This window comes from Felis catus, chromosome F1 (assembly GCF_018350175.1).
Source record: "Felis catus isolate Fca126 chromosome F1, F.catus_Fca126_mat1.0, whole genome shotgun sequence".
NCBI classification, from domain to species: Eukaryota; Metazoa; Chordata; class Mammalia; order Carnivora; family Felidae; genus Felis; species Felis catus.
The window spans coordinates 53,736,331-53,753,711 of record NC_058384.1 but is presented as its reverse complement, the minus strand read 5'-3'; the positions used below and the strand labels follow the sequence as shown (position 1 = coordinate 53,753,711).

The following is a 17,381-nucleotide window of genomic DNA, read 5'->3' as shown; positions in this document are numbered from 1 at the left end:
GCAATTTACAGACTTTCAGAAGATCTCTAATTCATTTAGGCCATTTGGGAGTAGTTGAACAAATTGCCTCTTTTAGCTCAGTTAGTACCATACTGACTTCTTAAAAAGTGAGCATTTTATAATCTCTCACTTTGGAACAGAATGCCTTCCTCCCTTTCCCACACAGGCAGGGGCTGCCTACATACCTCTGAATTTTCCAGCCAGTGGGGAGAGACTCCAACTTTGGATTTCCAGGGCTCTGCCTTCCACTTTAGACTGAGCAGAGGGACGTATGAACAGCTAGCCAAGTGGATCCACTCAGCACCTCTCTCCCTGAGATCATTTTCTGTCCCTGGTGCCAGCATAGCATGGTGATTAGGAGAGAGAGTTCTAATGGAGAATGAAGGAGAATATGATATAGATGTGCTGTGTATATATGTGTGTGTGTGTATATACGTATATATGAATATATATGTATATATATGTATATGTATATATGATGTATACAAGGTTATATGTACCTATGTGTATACTTTTATATATAATACATATTATATATATGTAAATTGAGTGTCTACTATGTGTGAGGGCTTCTAGGCACTGGGAATATTGTAATGAACAAAACACAGCAAGCATTGCCATCCTCACAAATTTTTACTTTCTAGTTTATACTAATTGTCATTCCAGGGAGTGACTTTAGAAAATTATTATTTCTTTCCTATTCTTCAGTTTTCTTACCTGTAAAATGGAGGTAATAGCAACTCTTACTTCATAGATTATTGGAAAGAAAGGTAGCTGATAAATATGAAGCATTTAGGACTGATGCCATAACATATTGGCTATTATTGCATGAAAGTGTTGTCTAGATAAAGACATTTGTGGGCATTTCTCTGTTGAGAGTAGAAAAGGAGACAATTTTCTTTCACTTTTTTTTTTTTGCTAGAACTAGGAATGAAGGAAGTGAATTCACTAATAGAAATGAGCTCGTGTTGTATCATCCGTTCACTGGTTTATTCATTCATTTATACATTTCTTTCCCTTACTCAATAACCTTTATTGAGGAATTACAATGTTTCAGGTACTATGCTGTGATTGATTAGATCAAGAAGATCTAATAGTTGTCTACAAAGGACAACAGATAAATTGACTATTCAAATAGTTCATGATAATTGCAGTGATTTCAGACGTATGGACAACATGCTATTTTCTCTATAAATGCTTAATAAAATAAGGCAGCACCTATAGTTGTCCTTTGTGCCCCTAAATTTTAACCTGTATGGTATGTCCTAGACTTAAGGAAAAATAAAGGATTATTTCATCATTTACCATTACTGGGGAAGTAACTACTTCTTACAGATTTTCCAGATGTGACTTTTTATTTTTAATTACATTTTTTTTAAAGTTTTTTATTTAAATAACCTCTAGACCCAGCCTGGGGCTCAAATTCATGATCCAGAAATTGAAAGTTGCAAGTTCTTCTGAGTGAGCAAGCCAGGTGCACCTCCAGATGTGACTTCATTCATATGTAGAATTTAAGAAACAAAACAGATGAACATAGGGGAAGGGAAGGAAAAATAAGATAAAAACAGAGAGGGAGGCAAATCACAAGTGACACTTAAATACAGAGAACAAACAGGGCTGCTGGAGGGGAGGTGGGTGGGGGATGGGCTAAATGGGTGATGGGCATTAAGGAGGGCACTTGTTGGGACAAGCACTGGGTATTATATGTAAGTGATAAATTACTAAATTCTACTCCTGAAACCATTATCACACTATATGTTAACCAACTGGGATTTAAATAAAAACAACACATAAAAATTAAAAACAATAAAAAAATAAATTAAAAAAATTGGCAATGTCAAAAAAAGGAAATATAATTGAATTTTGTATATTGAAAAAAAATTAAAATGAACATTTAAGAAATGATTCAATCTATTTTTGAAATAATTCAAAAGCAGGTTGTTAATCTGTGAATGTTAAAGACAAGTCGTTCCTTTGATGACTCATGGTCATTTTTCTGAACTTGAGGTTTCAAAGGGCATTGAGTCTGTTAGGTCTTTTGAGCTCTTCTATGAGTAACTTTCAGGAAGATCAACACCACCCCCATCCTTCCTAGGAACTTTATGTATCTTTGGCTAAGAAGATATTTTCTTCTTCCTTCAAAGATACATAATGGTCATTAAAGATTGTTGCATAGGTGACTGAATAAATGATGTGCTGCTAAAGTCTCACTTCTTTAAGTTTTCCTATATGCAGTTCATATTTTTTCTGTAAATTTGAAAGTATTCATAATTAATGGATCAAAAATGAGACTGATGGGAGGGAGTTGGTAAAATGCTGTTGGACCTGTAGATTATCTTTGAGAGATTGTCTTTGCTAGTCTGTAATGGTAACAAGAGAATACTATTCCATTTAATGGTCTCAGAGAAATATCATTGTGTATTGTTAGAATGTAATACAATAAAATAGATTTCATTAGTGTCTTCTAGATTCACTGATTGTTCTATGTCAATCCTACCTGGATATGTCAAAGTGTTTGGTTCCAACTTCATGGAGTTGATTAGTAGCCCTTAAGAAGCTATCAAAATGAAAGCAGTTAAATGAATCAATGATAAAGTTCCTCAACCCTGATAAAGCCATTGTCTAATTTTGTAATTTGAGCATCCAGGGACATATCCGGGGGAATCCAGTTGTTATAGAAGAAACACATCATTTAAAGTGACAAATGATTAACTGGAGATTGGAAAAACATTAAGTAGAAAACTGGTTCAGAAACTGCATAAAATGTACGCAAATGTTTCTAAATTTTAAATAAAAATTTAAATGTCATTGATAGAAAAGATAGAAGAAAATTATGAGATCAAAAATTTACTCATAATGCTCATAATTTACTCAAAAGTTACTCATGTTTCTTCTATTTTGCCATGGTTCTCAGAATTATCTGGAAGAAGTTGTAAAGAGACGCAATTATGAAACCAAAAATTTACATTGCATGAAATTTAATATCAAAGGATAGACTACAAAGTATTTCTTGTCTTTAATCTGTCTTTGTGAACCACACAAAATGATAGTAACACAGCATCGTCCTTAAGATCAAATGCCAATATGTCAGTGTGTCGTTTAGTTCTGTATCTTTTAAATCAAATTTTACAACAGAAAATTTGACTGTCATCTCTCAAAATCCTTATTAATCTCATTGTTCGGAAACATTTATATCTTTAAAAACTTCATACTCTGTTTTCTGGTAATTCATAAACTCAGCCTACATTGACTTGAAAAAATAATCATTTCCTCTGTAGTATCTTACTGATCTGTGTATAATTTAAAACTGGAACATTTTAATTTTCTTAGCTTCTCTTAGTGAAGTGTTACATGCAAATTATGTGTAATTTTCTTGTAAGTATCCAAGGAGTTGCATTTTATTTGCCTTCAATTTTTTAATACATTAGTAATAAATGCATCCTGCGGAAAAAATAAACTTATAAAAAGTAAAAGCCTTCTATAACTCTACCGTCCATAGATAACCTCAGCAAATGCTCTTAGTTTATATCCTTTCAGATCTTTTGTTATTGTTATTGTAAATCTGTATTATCCATTTCTATCTGCTTAAAGTTGTAGCTCTGTATCCATGTCTGCAGATGAATCTAACTCTATCTAGAAAATAGCATTAGACTCTCCATGTTATCCTTAACATCATTTTTAAGTTCAAACTATATTATGAATACTTTTCTACATTTATAATTCTTTAAGTTTCATGTTTTTATTTATATTAAATACTATATTGTACAGAACTCCAAGTACACAGAAAAATGTCTTCTATGGACCCAACAAAAAAGTGAATAATAGACTTTTGCTTATATTTCATACCAATTTGGACTAGGTGATGTCTGTACATTTAAGACTTTATTTTCTCAAAATATTCTATGTTGTCTAGAGACCAAAATTCTATATGTTTACTGTATCTTGAGAACACATACAAAGGATATATTTCTGCATTTTACCTCCCTCTTGCTATGAATTTCCATGTCTTGTAAGTATCAATGACAATTCAAAACTTAAAAGTGAAAGCACTATAAAATAATTACTCATTATATTCCTTTGGCAAGATATGACATTTTCAAAGCATTCTCTTTTGGGCATTGTTTCCTTTTCTTCACAATTAAAAAAATCTTTACCACTAGTTTTAAAAATGCACTTTTCTGAACTCCCACTGGAATTGTTGGGTTCAATGGAATGTCCCGGCACCTCCTTCCTAGGACTAGTTTCTGCTTCTACAAACCCGTGTCACCCTGGTACTGTAATATATTTTAAAAAAATTCAACTTGAGAGTTGAAAATGATATCTATGCTTGTTTTCTTTAGGTAGAGATAAGATGTTACTAATATTTCTGCAGGTTTTTTATTGTCCACAAAGGGAAGGCTAGACATTTTGAACAACAGCTACTTGGTAGTACTCAAGCCACTCCATTAGGTCAGTGGCAAATTTTTCTTTGATTTTAAACATTAAAAAAGCCAGGACTGTGTCTTTGAAGCATTATTGTAGTATTTAGTGTAGTCTTATATACAAGCCTTTTTGAGAATGTCTTTTTTAGGTTAATGGTAAAAATAAATTCTTAAATGAGATTTATTTTTTAGATCACAGTCGAAAAACAGAAATGTGGTCTTCATAAAAATACCAAAAGAATGCTTTGGCTGGATTTGCTCCACAAACTCATGTAGGCAACATCCCAAACTCAAACAGCCGGCAGTTGCTTTGTAAAAGACAAACTGCATCTATAATCAGGATGACAGGACCACGGATTCCGTATCATCACTTCCACCACCTTTATTCAAGAAAGCATAACTTGAATAATAAAAACACCAACATCGGGTGAGCAAAGTTGCCAGTAAGAAGACTTTCAAAGAAGCAAAAAAATAAAAAAAAATAAAAAAATAAAAAAAATATCTGGCATCATCTTGCAGCAAAAATTTTGCATTTGGCCAAAGTGTTGCGATGGAGATAGAGTTTTTTAAAAACATTAGAAAACGAGATTAATTGCATGGCTAATTGACCTGGGGAAGAGAACTTAATGAGCTCATTTCTCTCCTCCAAAGCCAGGAACTCAGAAAGTGAGTTTTCATCTATTCTTCCATTTATTCAGTTAGAATATATCTCCCCTATAGTTAAGCCTACTAGAAGTGATAGTTACATCCTAATGATATCTGATGGCTCCTAGGAAGTATGTGTAGATCAGGCCTTTTCCGTCGTTAGAGCTACAGACGATAAAATTAACCAGAAATAAATTTTGGTCATTAATTGCTCATTGCTCCATTCTTTAGGCTACATCCTCCACATCAGACCATGCACTAGTACACTTCTGATCACAGAATCCCCTATTAATGGTTATAGTTAATATATTGCACTGCGGCAGTCTTATATACTGCTAGTGTGACTTGAACTTCAGATTAACACCTCTGTTGGATTTTTACCCTCCTCTTTCTTTTCCTTCTTCCTTCTCCATCTTGTAACTTCCAGATTTTGAATATGTAATTTGTGCCAGGCTTTGTGTTGGGCATTGCTTAAATATTACCACTTATCCTTTGAGTCAAAAATAAAGCTATTGAATTGAGTTGTCTTCCTTTTAGAGATGAAGAAACTAAGATTCGCAGAGGTAAAGTAGCTTCAAGGATTTCCTGTCCAATGATATTTTTCATGGTACTTAACCTCTTTAACTCTCAGTTGCTAATCTGATAATAAAGTAGTACACAGTGTTTGCTAAAAGCTTACTATGTGATAGACTCTCTGCTAAGCACTTGATCTTTACAACAATTCTATGAGGCAGGTGTTATTACCCCATGTGATAAATAACAAAAATAAGGCTTAAAGAGGTAGAATTAATTATGTGAGAGCACAGGGCTAACAAATCAACAAACAGAAATCAGATGTGAGCTACTTATATGATCCAAAGCCTAAAGGATTCAATGAAATAATCCATGTTAAATGCTTGAGAGAGGGTGCAGCATACAGAAAGTCTGCATTTCATCTTACCTTTTACGGTTAGTGGCAGCACCAGGAATTGAACTAAAATGTCTGACTTCAAGCATATGCCTAAGATCTAACATTGAATTCTATATAATTTGATTTGCAAGTGATTATTGCTGGTGAAATAAAACTTAAAGAGGTTTGCTCCCCTGCTTTTAAATTTTTTTTTTTTATTTTTTTGGCCAACGATCCATAATTGACAATATTCTTATAGATTGCTACATAACTTTCTTTTACAGAATGACTATTATATTTGTGAATTGATTATTGAAAATCATCTAATAACATCCAATTTTGAAGTCTTTATATAAACGTTACCCTACTTATAAATTGTTTCCATTGTGTCCCCTCTCTAAATTTTCTTAAGAATGACTATTTTGGATATTCCTATATTTACTAAATGTGAATTTTCAGTTAACAGCTTAGCAATTGTCTAGTAAGCTTCTATGCAGATGACACAGGGAGTACAAAAGTCAATAACTTGTAACTCCTGGAAGATACATGTAAGTAAAGCAATAATTTCACTTCAAAACAATAGGAACATGGTCAGGGTATGGAGTGCTGTGGGAGGAGAAAAAGTACAGGTATCCCAGTGCCAAGGGTGAGAAAAGGTTTTGGGAGAAAGAATCTTCAGCACTCCAAGAAGAATATAATAAAGGTTTTCAAAAATTTACCAAAATATAAGAGTGAATTCTTTACTAATTATTGGAATTAAGCATTACCTGATGGGAAAATGGTGATGTTTCCATCTCATTTTCCTCTCTCTGTCTTTTGTTTTCCTTTTCCTTGGCTAAGTAACAAAACTATGTGCTTTCATGCTAAAAATTTCAGAACAGCAACACATTGGACAATTAAATTTTTATATACTTTTTTCTTTCCAACTTTAAAAATATTAAGGGAGGAAATTGTTCAACTATGAACTAGTGGAGGAGAAAAAAATACTGGTAAAAAATGCTTTAGACTACAGTTTGTCCAAGTAATGATTATGAAATATGTCAAACTGCTCTAACATATTAAATGTTTATTGCAGAAAATAGTAAAAGGAAATGACCTTTCTTGTCCAAAATATCAAAATAGTTTTTAATAATCTTAAAAAAATAAAAATTTCAAAGGATCATTGTTATGAATAGATAGGGGGGCTTTTTGAGACTTTACGTGGCTTGACTCTCCTAATTCATCATTTAAATATGTAACTCTGAGAAAAGCTGGGCACTTTCAGAAGTCACATTATTTTATAGCAGAAAATGGTCGGGGGGGAGTGTAAGAAAAATAATTCAGAAATTCTGTTATGTATGTATATATTATTTTAAACCTTGAATCAGTCATACTTTATAAGCAACATAACTTGACAAACTATAGTAGGTTTTAATGTGTGTACAAAATATGAATTTTCTGATCACTCAGATTTTAAAGTTAACTTGATAAGTTGAAGCACATACTGAATCTGCATTAAAATGTTAGGGTTTTATTTATTTTAATGTCTTTATAAAAACATAGAACAAGTTAATTTATGAATATAAATTTAAAATCTTAAATAATTTTAGCTATGATTTACCATTAATGATGTTAATTAAGAATGCAAGCATAGATTCTAATTAATGTATTATCCTATAACAATTTATTAATACACTAGGTCAAATAATTTAATCAGGACATTTAACAAAATTGACAATATATTTCTCATGTTTAATATAAAAAGATCCTATTTATTTCAGAATATATTTATTCTTTTAAATGATAATTTACCTGATATAGTCAACATCATTAGAAAAGTTGTAACATTAAAAACATTTCCATTAAATTCAGAAATAATGCAAATATGTCTACCATTATAACTGTGCCATGTATATTACCTGTTTTACTGAAAATTTTGGCCACTAAAGTAGAAGTAAAGTAAAAGAAAAAAATATAAGTATATATAGAAAATTATGAACTAAATCCTCACTATTTGACTGGCAAAAGAAAAATGTATTTAATATGTGATAAGATTTAAAATCAACACAAAAAATATATGCAAAATACAAATGAAAAGTTTCCTCAAAAAATATTATATTTGGCCAAGAACCAGATGAAAAACATATAGCTTTAGTAGTAACAAAAGACATACCTACCAAAACAGTGATTAATATTTTTCTAAAAATCATGAAGAGATAATAACAGTTTTAGGTTGAACAGAACATAAAATGGACATTCTCATATATTTCTGGTGGGACTATAAATTTAATTTTCTAGAAGGAATTTGGCCATATGTAACAAAATCTTTAAAAATATTTACTCTGCAGAGTTCCCATATACATAAATTTCAGTTTCCATAGTTTAGTTAATAACACAATATTCCAACAGTATGGTTAAAATATTAGTTTTCATGGTATATTAATGGTGAGTAATTTTATAAAGTACAGATTTAGCTTCTGGCTCTTCAGTCTACAAATTACTGTGGAAAGAATGAATGCACATCATGATCAGTGACCAATCATGTCTCTTATTTCAGTCTGTTGGTGATTGGTTGGTACACATCCGTTCAGTTCATTCATAGAGAGCTTGCAGTTGTGCTGCTTCCTAGTCTGTCAGGAATAAACCCATGTGACATTTCAGAAACATGAATATGCAAAAAGGGGAATTGAGCATTTCTTTCTTCACAGAAGATGTAGCTGACCGGTGCCACCATTTGAAAGACTCTATATGTGCAGCTGGATATAAAAGCCGCATTTTACATTTGTGTAAATATGAGCACAGTGGTTATGAGGAATAGGGTGAAGATGACACTGGAAATGCAAAGGTTAAAATGATGGAAGTTGGGCAGCAGCTGGATGGCTCAGTTGATTAAGTGTCTGACTCTTGATTTTGGCTCATGTCATGATTTCACAGTTTGTGGGTTTGAGCCCCTATTGGGGCTCTATGCTGACAGTGTGAAGCCTGCTTGGGATTCTCTGTCTCCTTCTGTCTCTGCTCCTCCCCACTCTCACTGTCTCTCTCTCTCTCTCAAAAATAAATAAACATTAAAAAAATGATGGAAACGGATCCATACTTACAAAGCAATATGATAATTCACCAAGGCATAGAAAAGATGCTTGCTCAGAATGGAAAATTATAGAGTTATAGGATAAGAAAGCAAACACTATTCAAGCTACTCAATTTTTTTTACACGAAATACAATTTAATTCACAAAGTTTCAAATGTTAACTTACAGTCTACTAAGTGTTAGTTTATTATATTTTAAATCCCTTCATGTTTATAACTGATGGAACATTTTTAAAGTTTTACCTTCACTTATTCCTTCTTTGATGCTCTTCCTTTATGTAGATCTGAGTTTCTGACCTACAGTATTTTTCTTCTCTTTAAAGAAATTTGAACATTTCTTGTGAGACAGATCTGGCAACAAATTCCAATTTTTGTTTGTGTGAGAAAGTGATTATTTCTCCTTCACTTTTGAAGCATAATTTGGCAGGGTACAGAATTCTAGGTTGGTGAGTTTTTTCTCTTGACACCTAGGCATTTCACTCTGCTCTCCTCTTACTTGCATGGTTTTTGAGAAGTTAGATGTAATTCTTTTGTGATTCTACAGGTTAGATGTTTTTAAAACTGGCTTCTTTCAGGATTTTTCCCTTATCTTTGATTTTTTATAGTTTAAAAACTCTGGGTCCAGGTACAGATTTTGCTGTCTTGTTTTGTTTAATTTCTTTTAATGTTTATATTTTTTTAGAGACAGAGAGACAGAGCATGAGCAGGGGAGAGGCAGAGAGAGAGGGAGACACAGAATCTGAAGCAGGCTCCAGGCTCTGAGCTGTCAGCACAGAGCCCAACATGGGGCTTGAAACCATGAACTGAGATCATGACCTGAGCTGAAGTAGGACGCTCAACTGACTGAGCCACCCAGGCACTCCTGTTTTGTTTTTTGTTTTTAGTATTTATTCTGCTTGGTGTTATCTAAGCTTCCTGGATCTGTGGTTTGGTGTTTGACATTAAATTGAAGAAATTCTCAGTCATTATTGTTTCAGATATTTCTTCCATTCCTTTCTCTCTTAACCTTCTGGTGTTTCCATTATGTGTATGTTATACCTTTTATAGTTGTCCCATTGTCCTTGGCTTGTCTGTTTTTTTTCTTCAGTTTTTATTCTCTTTGCTTTTCAGTTTTTGAGGATTCTATTGATACATCATCTACCTCAGAAATTCCTTCCTCTGCTGAGTCCAATCTGTTACTAAGCTCATCAAAGGGATTCTTCATTTCTGTTTCATCTTTAGCTTTTCTTTTTGTTTCTTTCTTAGGATTTCTATCTGTCTGCTTACATTGACATCTTTTCTTGCATGCTGTCTTCTTTATCCATCAGGGCCCTTGGCATTTTAATCACAGATATTTTAAATTCCTGGTCTGATAATTCCAACATCCCTGACATATCTGATTCTGATGCTTGCTCTTTCTTTTCAAACTGTGTGTGTGTCATGTTTTTTAATTTTTTTGGTTTTTTTGTGGGGATTTTTGCCTTTAGTGTTCCTTGTAGTTTTTTCTTCATAGATAGAAGTGCCTGGTAAAAGGAACTGTTATATACAGGCCTTTAGCATTGTGGTGAACTGTGGGGGAAGTATATATAGTCCTATGATTCGTCTTTTAGTGAGCCTGTGCTTCTGGGCTGTGAACTTCACATGTGCTTCTCTGTCTCTACCACCTATAGGTGGGCAGGATGTCTGGAGTGGGCTGGAGTTGAGTATTTCTCTTCTCGAAGTTGGTTTAGCTCAGAAAATTCCCCAGCAGGTTAGGCTATATTTAACTAATTTCTCCTGAGGGTAAATGCCATTAAAAACAACAGTGAGGGGGGCGCCTGGGTGGCACAGTCGGTTGGGCGTCCAACTTCAGCCAGGTCACGATCTCGCGGTCTGTGAGTTTGAGCCCCACATCAGGCTCTGGGCTGATGGCTCGGAGCCTGGAGCCTGTTTCCGATTCTGTGTCTCCCTCTCTCTCTGCCCCTCCCCCGTTCATGCTCTGTCTCTCTCTGTCCCAAAAATAAATTAAAAAAAACGTTGGAAAAAAAATTAAAAAAAAAAAAAACAGTGAGGGGCACCTGGGTGGCTCAGTTGGTTAAGTGTCCAACTTTTGCTCAGGTCATGATCTCACTCATGGTTCATGAGTTTGAGCCTCCACCCCCACCCCACTGGGCTTTCTGCTGTCAGCACAGAGCCTACTTCAGATTCTCTGTCTCCCTCTCTCTCTGCCCCTCTTCTGCTTCCTCTCTTTTTCTGTCTTAAATAAATAAATACATTTTGAAAAGAGCAGTGAGCACTAATTTATTTCAAAATTACTCCCTCTCCCTCTTTCTGCCAGAAGCATTAGGAAATATTCTCCTGATATTTACTATGAGAACCTGGTCAGGCTCCTGGAGGTAAATCCCACAAAACGGTTGGGAGCACCCTTTGTAACTAGGTCCCCTTGGAGATGTCATTTCTCAGACGTATTGCTTTTGAATCTCCAGCAAATTGTTAAGTACAGATAAGTCTTCATTTTTCCCCTGAAACTGGTTCCCATGGAGTCTTCTGCTGGTGAGTCTCTGCTTTTGTCACTGAGACTCCCTGTATCTGTCAGTCTGCTTTTTCAACCTTGGGGACAGCTGTTTGTCCCATTTTTCTCCTTAGAGATCCAAGAAGAGTTGGTGATTTTTCAGTCTGTTCAGCTTGTTACTTGTTAGGATGGAGTGGTGACTCCAAGCTCCTTACTTATGGAACCTAAAACTGGAAGCCAAATTTTAATGTTTTGACAAAAAAATTAAAGATTGTGGAACAATCATAAACTTTTCCCACTGGTTATTCACACCATTTTGCATAGTTTCAGCTTGTATGCACACTTATAATTTCATACTACCTATAATATGCTAATTTCTGTTAGTTTTACGTCTAGTGAAAGTGCCTGATATATAAATCTAAAGACAAAAATCACTTTTTTATATTTCTTTATTGTTCTGTTACTTTATTGTTTCAGTGTGATCACTGCTTGCCTCTTTATAATGATAAGCCTTTCCGCCAAGGTGATCAAGTTCATGCTTTCAACTGCAAACCTTGTCAATGCAACAACCATTCCAGAAGCTGCCACTACAACATCTCAGTGGACCCATTTCCATTTGAGCACCACAGAGGAGGTGGAGGGGTCTGTGATGATTGTGAACATAACACCACAGGTAACTAGCAATCATAGATAACAAATAACCAAGGCTGATTTGGCCTTTGAGGTCCATGTGCTTCTTCATGCAATGCAATCATTTTAAATTATGTTATTGCTATCTTACTTAAGAAAGTGCCTTGATATGATTTCACTCGTATGTGGAATTTAAGAAACAAAACAATGAGCAAAGGGAGAGAGAGAGAGAGAGAGAGAGAGAGAGAGAGAGAGAGAGAGAAACCAAGAAACAGACTCTTAACTATTGAGAAAAAACTGATGGTTCCCAAAGGGGAGGTGGGTGGGAGAATGGGTTAATTAAATAAGTGATGGGGATTAAGGAGGGCACTTGTTGTGATGAGCACTACAGAAGTGTCGAATCACTATATTGTACTGGAAACTAATATTGCAGTGTATATTAACTAACTGGAATTTAAATAAAAACTTAAAGAAATGGTACTTGTAGGTTTGAAAACTAAAGCTTGTTTAGTTTTCTAAATAATCAGGTAGTTTTCAGAAACACTCAAATCTTAGACTATATCTTTTCAAGAAAGTTTTATTTTTTTAAAGTACATGTCATTTTATTAAACCGTGAGTATATTTTAGAAAACTCAGGAATTATTTGTTTGAATATGTATGCCCTTAAAATAAGTTTCTTTGTGTGACCTTGATCTTCCATTATGTCTGGATTTGCATGTAGTGCCGTTTATATTCACTCAAAATTGGCCTGAATCTGGTAATCTGGGAATACTCTTTTTACAAATGCTAATGAAACAAAGAAGATGATTATCAAAATCTTGTTATAAAATGAGATAGCAGGACACCTGGGTGGCTCAGTCAGTTAAGCATCTGACTCTTGATTTCAACTCAGGTCATGATCTCACAGTTATGAGACTGAGCCTCATGTCTGCCCTGTCAGCTCAGAGCCTGCTAGGAATTCTCTGTCTCCCTCTCTCTCTTCCCCCCTCCCCTGCTCATGCTCTCTCTTTCTCAAAATAAATAAATAAAAACCTTAAAAAAACATATAGCATTTTGACTTTTCATTGAAAATTACCATTTTCTGATGGGCTCGTAAATTAAAAGCAGAAATAGGAAACATCTCAATTTGCAATATAAAATGGCCCAAGTCTGATAGATTTGAAAGTGTGCCACTCTGAAGCATGAATGAATTTATTGGATAATTACTGATGACCTAAAATGTCACCAGAACGTGGCTAGGTGCTAGGAATATAACGATGAAAAAGATGAATTTTCCTGTCTTTCTGTGGACTATTATATAGTAGGAAAGGCACTCTATTTTTTTAATGTTTACTTCTGAGAGAGAGAGAGAGAGAAGCAGAGAGAGAGGGAGACACAGAATCCTAAGCAGGCTCCAGTCTCTGAGCTGTCAGGCCAGAATCCAATGCAGCATGTGAACCCACAGACTGTGAGATCATGACCTGAGCCGAAGTTGGATGCTTAACTGACTGAGTCACCCAGATGCCCCTGAAAGGCACACTATTGAAGGAACAATTATAAACTTGTCTGAGGAGTGCTAAGATAGGGCAAATGTAGTAGGAGATAACCAGGTGGAGGAGTGAGAAGGAGAATTAGGGAGTTGACAAAGATTTCTAGTAAGAGATACAGATGTGCAATGGCCTAGAGGAGAGAGAAACATGGCACCCTGAAAGAACTGATGTAAGGGAAAATGGGAGATAGGAAGTAAAGGTGCTAAGATGGAAGGTAGGGGCCAGATCTGGAAGACTGTATAAACTGTGATAAGGAGTTTGGCTTCTATCCTCAGGTTAATAGAAGGTATTTTATAGGAAAGGGACATAAAAAGTTTCGTGTTTATAACCAATCAGGTTATAAAGTTGAGAAGAATTGGAGAGAGCCAAAAGTGGTTTGGGATACTGCAGTAGTCCAGGTAAGAAAGAATTCTAGAGTACATTTGAGATCATGTGGATATAGAGAATTGGATCCAAGAGATATTTGGAATGGAAAGGGACTGTGTTTTCTGAGCAAGAGTGTAGGGTGTAGATAAGGAAAAGAAAGAGTCAAGTTGCAATTCTAACATTCCAGTTTGAGTAGGAGGGTCAATGTTGGTGCCAACCATTGAGATAGGAAACACAAGAGGTTCAGAGCTTAGGGAGAAGATGGCAAGTTCTGTTTTGGAAATATTCACAGTGTTTCCCAAGAGATAAGAGAAACTCTTGCGGGCAATTGGAAACACAGTTTTGAAGCTCCTTTCTCAAAAAGAGCCTTTTGTGATGCCTCAGGACAGATCAGTATCATCTATGCACTTTAGTGACACCTTATGTTTATCACAATTGGTAAATGCATATTTATTCCTGTAATTGTTTAATTAGAATTCATTTTACCCACCAGACTGTAAGAAAGCTCTATGAAAGGGTACAATGTGTATTTGGCCTGCTACTGTATTCCTCAGCATTTAGCTCAGTGTTTGAAACATGGTAATCACTCAATAAATATTCATTGAATGATAAATAAAGAAATTTCTAGATTAAAGATAGAAATTTGGGAGTCATCATCATTTGCAAATAGAAATATTCTAGAAATATTATAAATCCATTTAATTTTTAATTAGTCCATGGCCAATATCCATCAGGATGTGTTTTTTACTTGATTAAGTTATTTCTATAGTCTTTTGATATTGAGCCAATTTCAACAATATTTGAACAGAGTGCATAATGTTGAAAGGGGAATTGATAGTCTTGAGTTTTATTTCAGCTCCTTTCAGTGATCTTATATACTACTCACATTTACTTTAGAAGCTCCCTGCAGTTTAAGTTTTTTCTTATATAAAATGTCAAGAGAAAATTTCTAAATAATAAATTGTAAACTATGGGAATTACCTCATATTTATAATATGTCAGTCTATTCTAATATTTACTATGAAACGTATTTGGTATATCTAAACATAATAAATTTATATTTTGGTATTTGAAATAAAAAAAATAATGGCAATAAGCAGCAGAAACTTTTGCTTTTAATAATGTTAAATATAGAATAATAAATTATATTTGGAACAGTGTCCTTTTTTTTTAAACAAGATTTAGTGCTTGAATCATAAATCCAATACTACACACATACTTGCTTCCAACTGTATGGCCATCATCTACCACACATATAAACGTTTCTCATATTTGATTTAGATTAAGTGCCTAGTCCTAGAAAGAAAGAAAAGTTTTAAATTTGGAAGCAAAGTCTTTCAAAATGGATGGGCCCCAACAAAGCAGAGCTTTTTAGAAGTGTGGTATTACATAACAGATGGGAGTTTAATGAAGTAAAGCACAGTTTGTAACAGGTTCATTGTTTCATATGCTCTGGATCACTAAATTGGCAGGTAGAGATGAAAGGTGCATTAAAATGGACGTCCCGAAAATTATAGAATTCCCTCAAAGGAATACAGTCTTTAATTTTGAATTATGCAGCTGATTTTAATGAATTGGAAGTCATAATGCATAACCTTTCCCTGACGCAGGAAGAAACTGTGAGCTGTGTAAGGATTACTTTTTCCGCCAAGTTGGTGCAGATACTTCCGCCGTAGATGTTTGCAAACCCTGTGATTGTGATAAAATGGGCACTAGAAACAGTGACCTCCTTTGTGATGAGGTGAGTTCTGAGTATTGAAGGTAAATAATTGCTCATTTTCAGAAATTAACTTGGGAGATGTTCTACCAGTGACATGGAGGTCTGTATTTATCAGGAAGTCCTCTGTGTGTGTTTGCTTTTCTTGGAGATGGCTGCTTTAGAAGTGTTCCTGTGTAACTTTTAACAGGACATACAAGGCTGCTTAGGTGGTCCTTTGCATATATGAAAGGTTCATTTTATTTTTAATTTGAAAGTTGTCGAAAATATTGAGGGGGAGGGGATTCCAAGTAAACTAGGAAGTAATTGAGTATATGTCTTGGCATGATGGGTGAGTTAATTCTAATAAAATGTATTAATTAAACAACAGTTTTCCTCCCAAATTCCATAGAAGATAGTATAACAAAGGGCACACATAGCTCCACATGAAAATTATGATAGCCCTACTTCTAAATTTCTTGTTCCAACCTTCTCTCTTGATGATACAATGAATTTTTATGATTTTATCCATTTTTCTTACCAACATCACAAGTACCGATGTTTGACCTACATGAACACAGATGCTAACTGACCTGGGCCTATAAATCCTACCTCAAGTCAGAAAAAGCAGCTCCATATTTAAATGTGGTATCTTCAGCTAGAGCTTTTGACCTGTTGTGATAATACTAATACATAATAATATATAAAGGGCAAATTTACTTTAAAGAATCATTTCAGGGGTGCCTGGGTCCTCAGTTGATTAAGCGTCTGACTTGGCTCAGGTCATAATCTCATAGTCAGTGAGTTTGAGCCCTGGGTTGGGCTCTGTGCTGGCAGCTGGGAGCCTGGGTCCTGCTTCGAATTCTGTGTCTTTCTCCCTCTCTCTCTCTCTGTCCCCCTCCCTTATGCTCTGTCTCTGTCTCTCAAAAATGAATAAACATTAAACAATTAAAAAGAATCAATTCAGTGACTGTATTAATTTTTAATAATTACATAGGGGTGTCTGGGTGGCTCAGTAGGTTAAGCATCAATCTCTTGATTTCAGCTCAGGTCATGATCTCAAAGTTTATGGGTTCCAGCTACATATCAGGCTCTCTGCTGTCAGCTCAGAGGCTGCTTTTGATCCTCTGTCCCCCACTCTCTCTGCACCTACTCTGCTCACACTCTCTTTCTCTCAATAATAAACATTTAAAAAAGTTGTTTAAACAATTACATATTCCCTTGTAAATAATTGAGAATGCACTGGATAGTAATGTAAGCCCACTATATGGTTAAAGAAAAAAAAAATAAGCTACAGCACGAAGATACTAAGTTCAAGACAAAATATATTGGTCATAAAACTTTCAGCATACATTATAAACTGCTTTAACAAATAAAAGCCAAATATAAAGTAGGCCAAAATGACAATTTGAAAACTTCAGAGTGACTGTAGTGTGTTAATAAAGGAACATTATATGTTTTACTGGAAGGTTGAAGAGTCTTTTGACAAGGCAATTTCTACAATTTTTTTTTATTTTTTGATTTTGAGGAACTATTTTCTGAGAAAGTCATATTACAATTTTATACATTTTGATCAGTAAAATCTGACTATCTTTACACAGCTCCTCTTTACAAATCTGCCATAAATTTTTAGCATGTATATATTTGGCTTGATATTCACGTTTCCACT

General features: G+C 34.5%; 1 protein-coding gene across 1 annotated transcript in view; it reads left to right on the top strand.

Annotated features, from left to right (window-relative positions):
* The window catches only part of USH2A (usherin), a 773,795-nt gene that overhangs the window by 137,548 nt on the left and 618,866 nt on the right, over positions 1 to 17,381 (top strand). The window contains exons 13-14 of the mRNA XM_045048458.1: positions 11,969 to 12,164; positions 15,627 to 15,757. Coding sequence (XP_044904393.1) covers positions 11,969 to 12,164; positions 15,627 to 15,757 — 327 coding nt within the window. The remainder of the gene's footprint in view (positions 1 to 11,968; positions 12,165 to 15,626; positions 15,758 to 17,381) is intronic.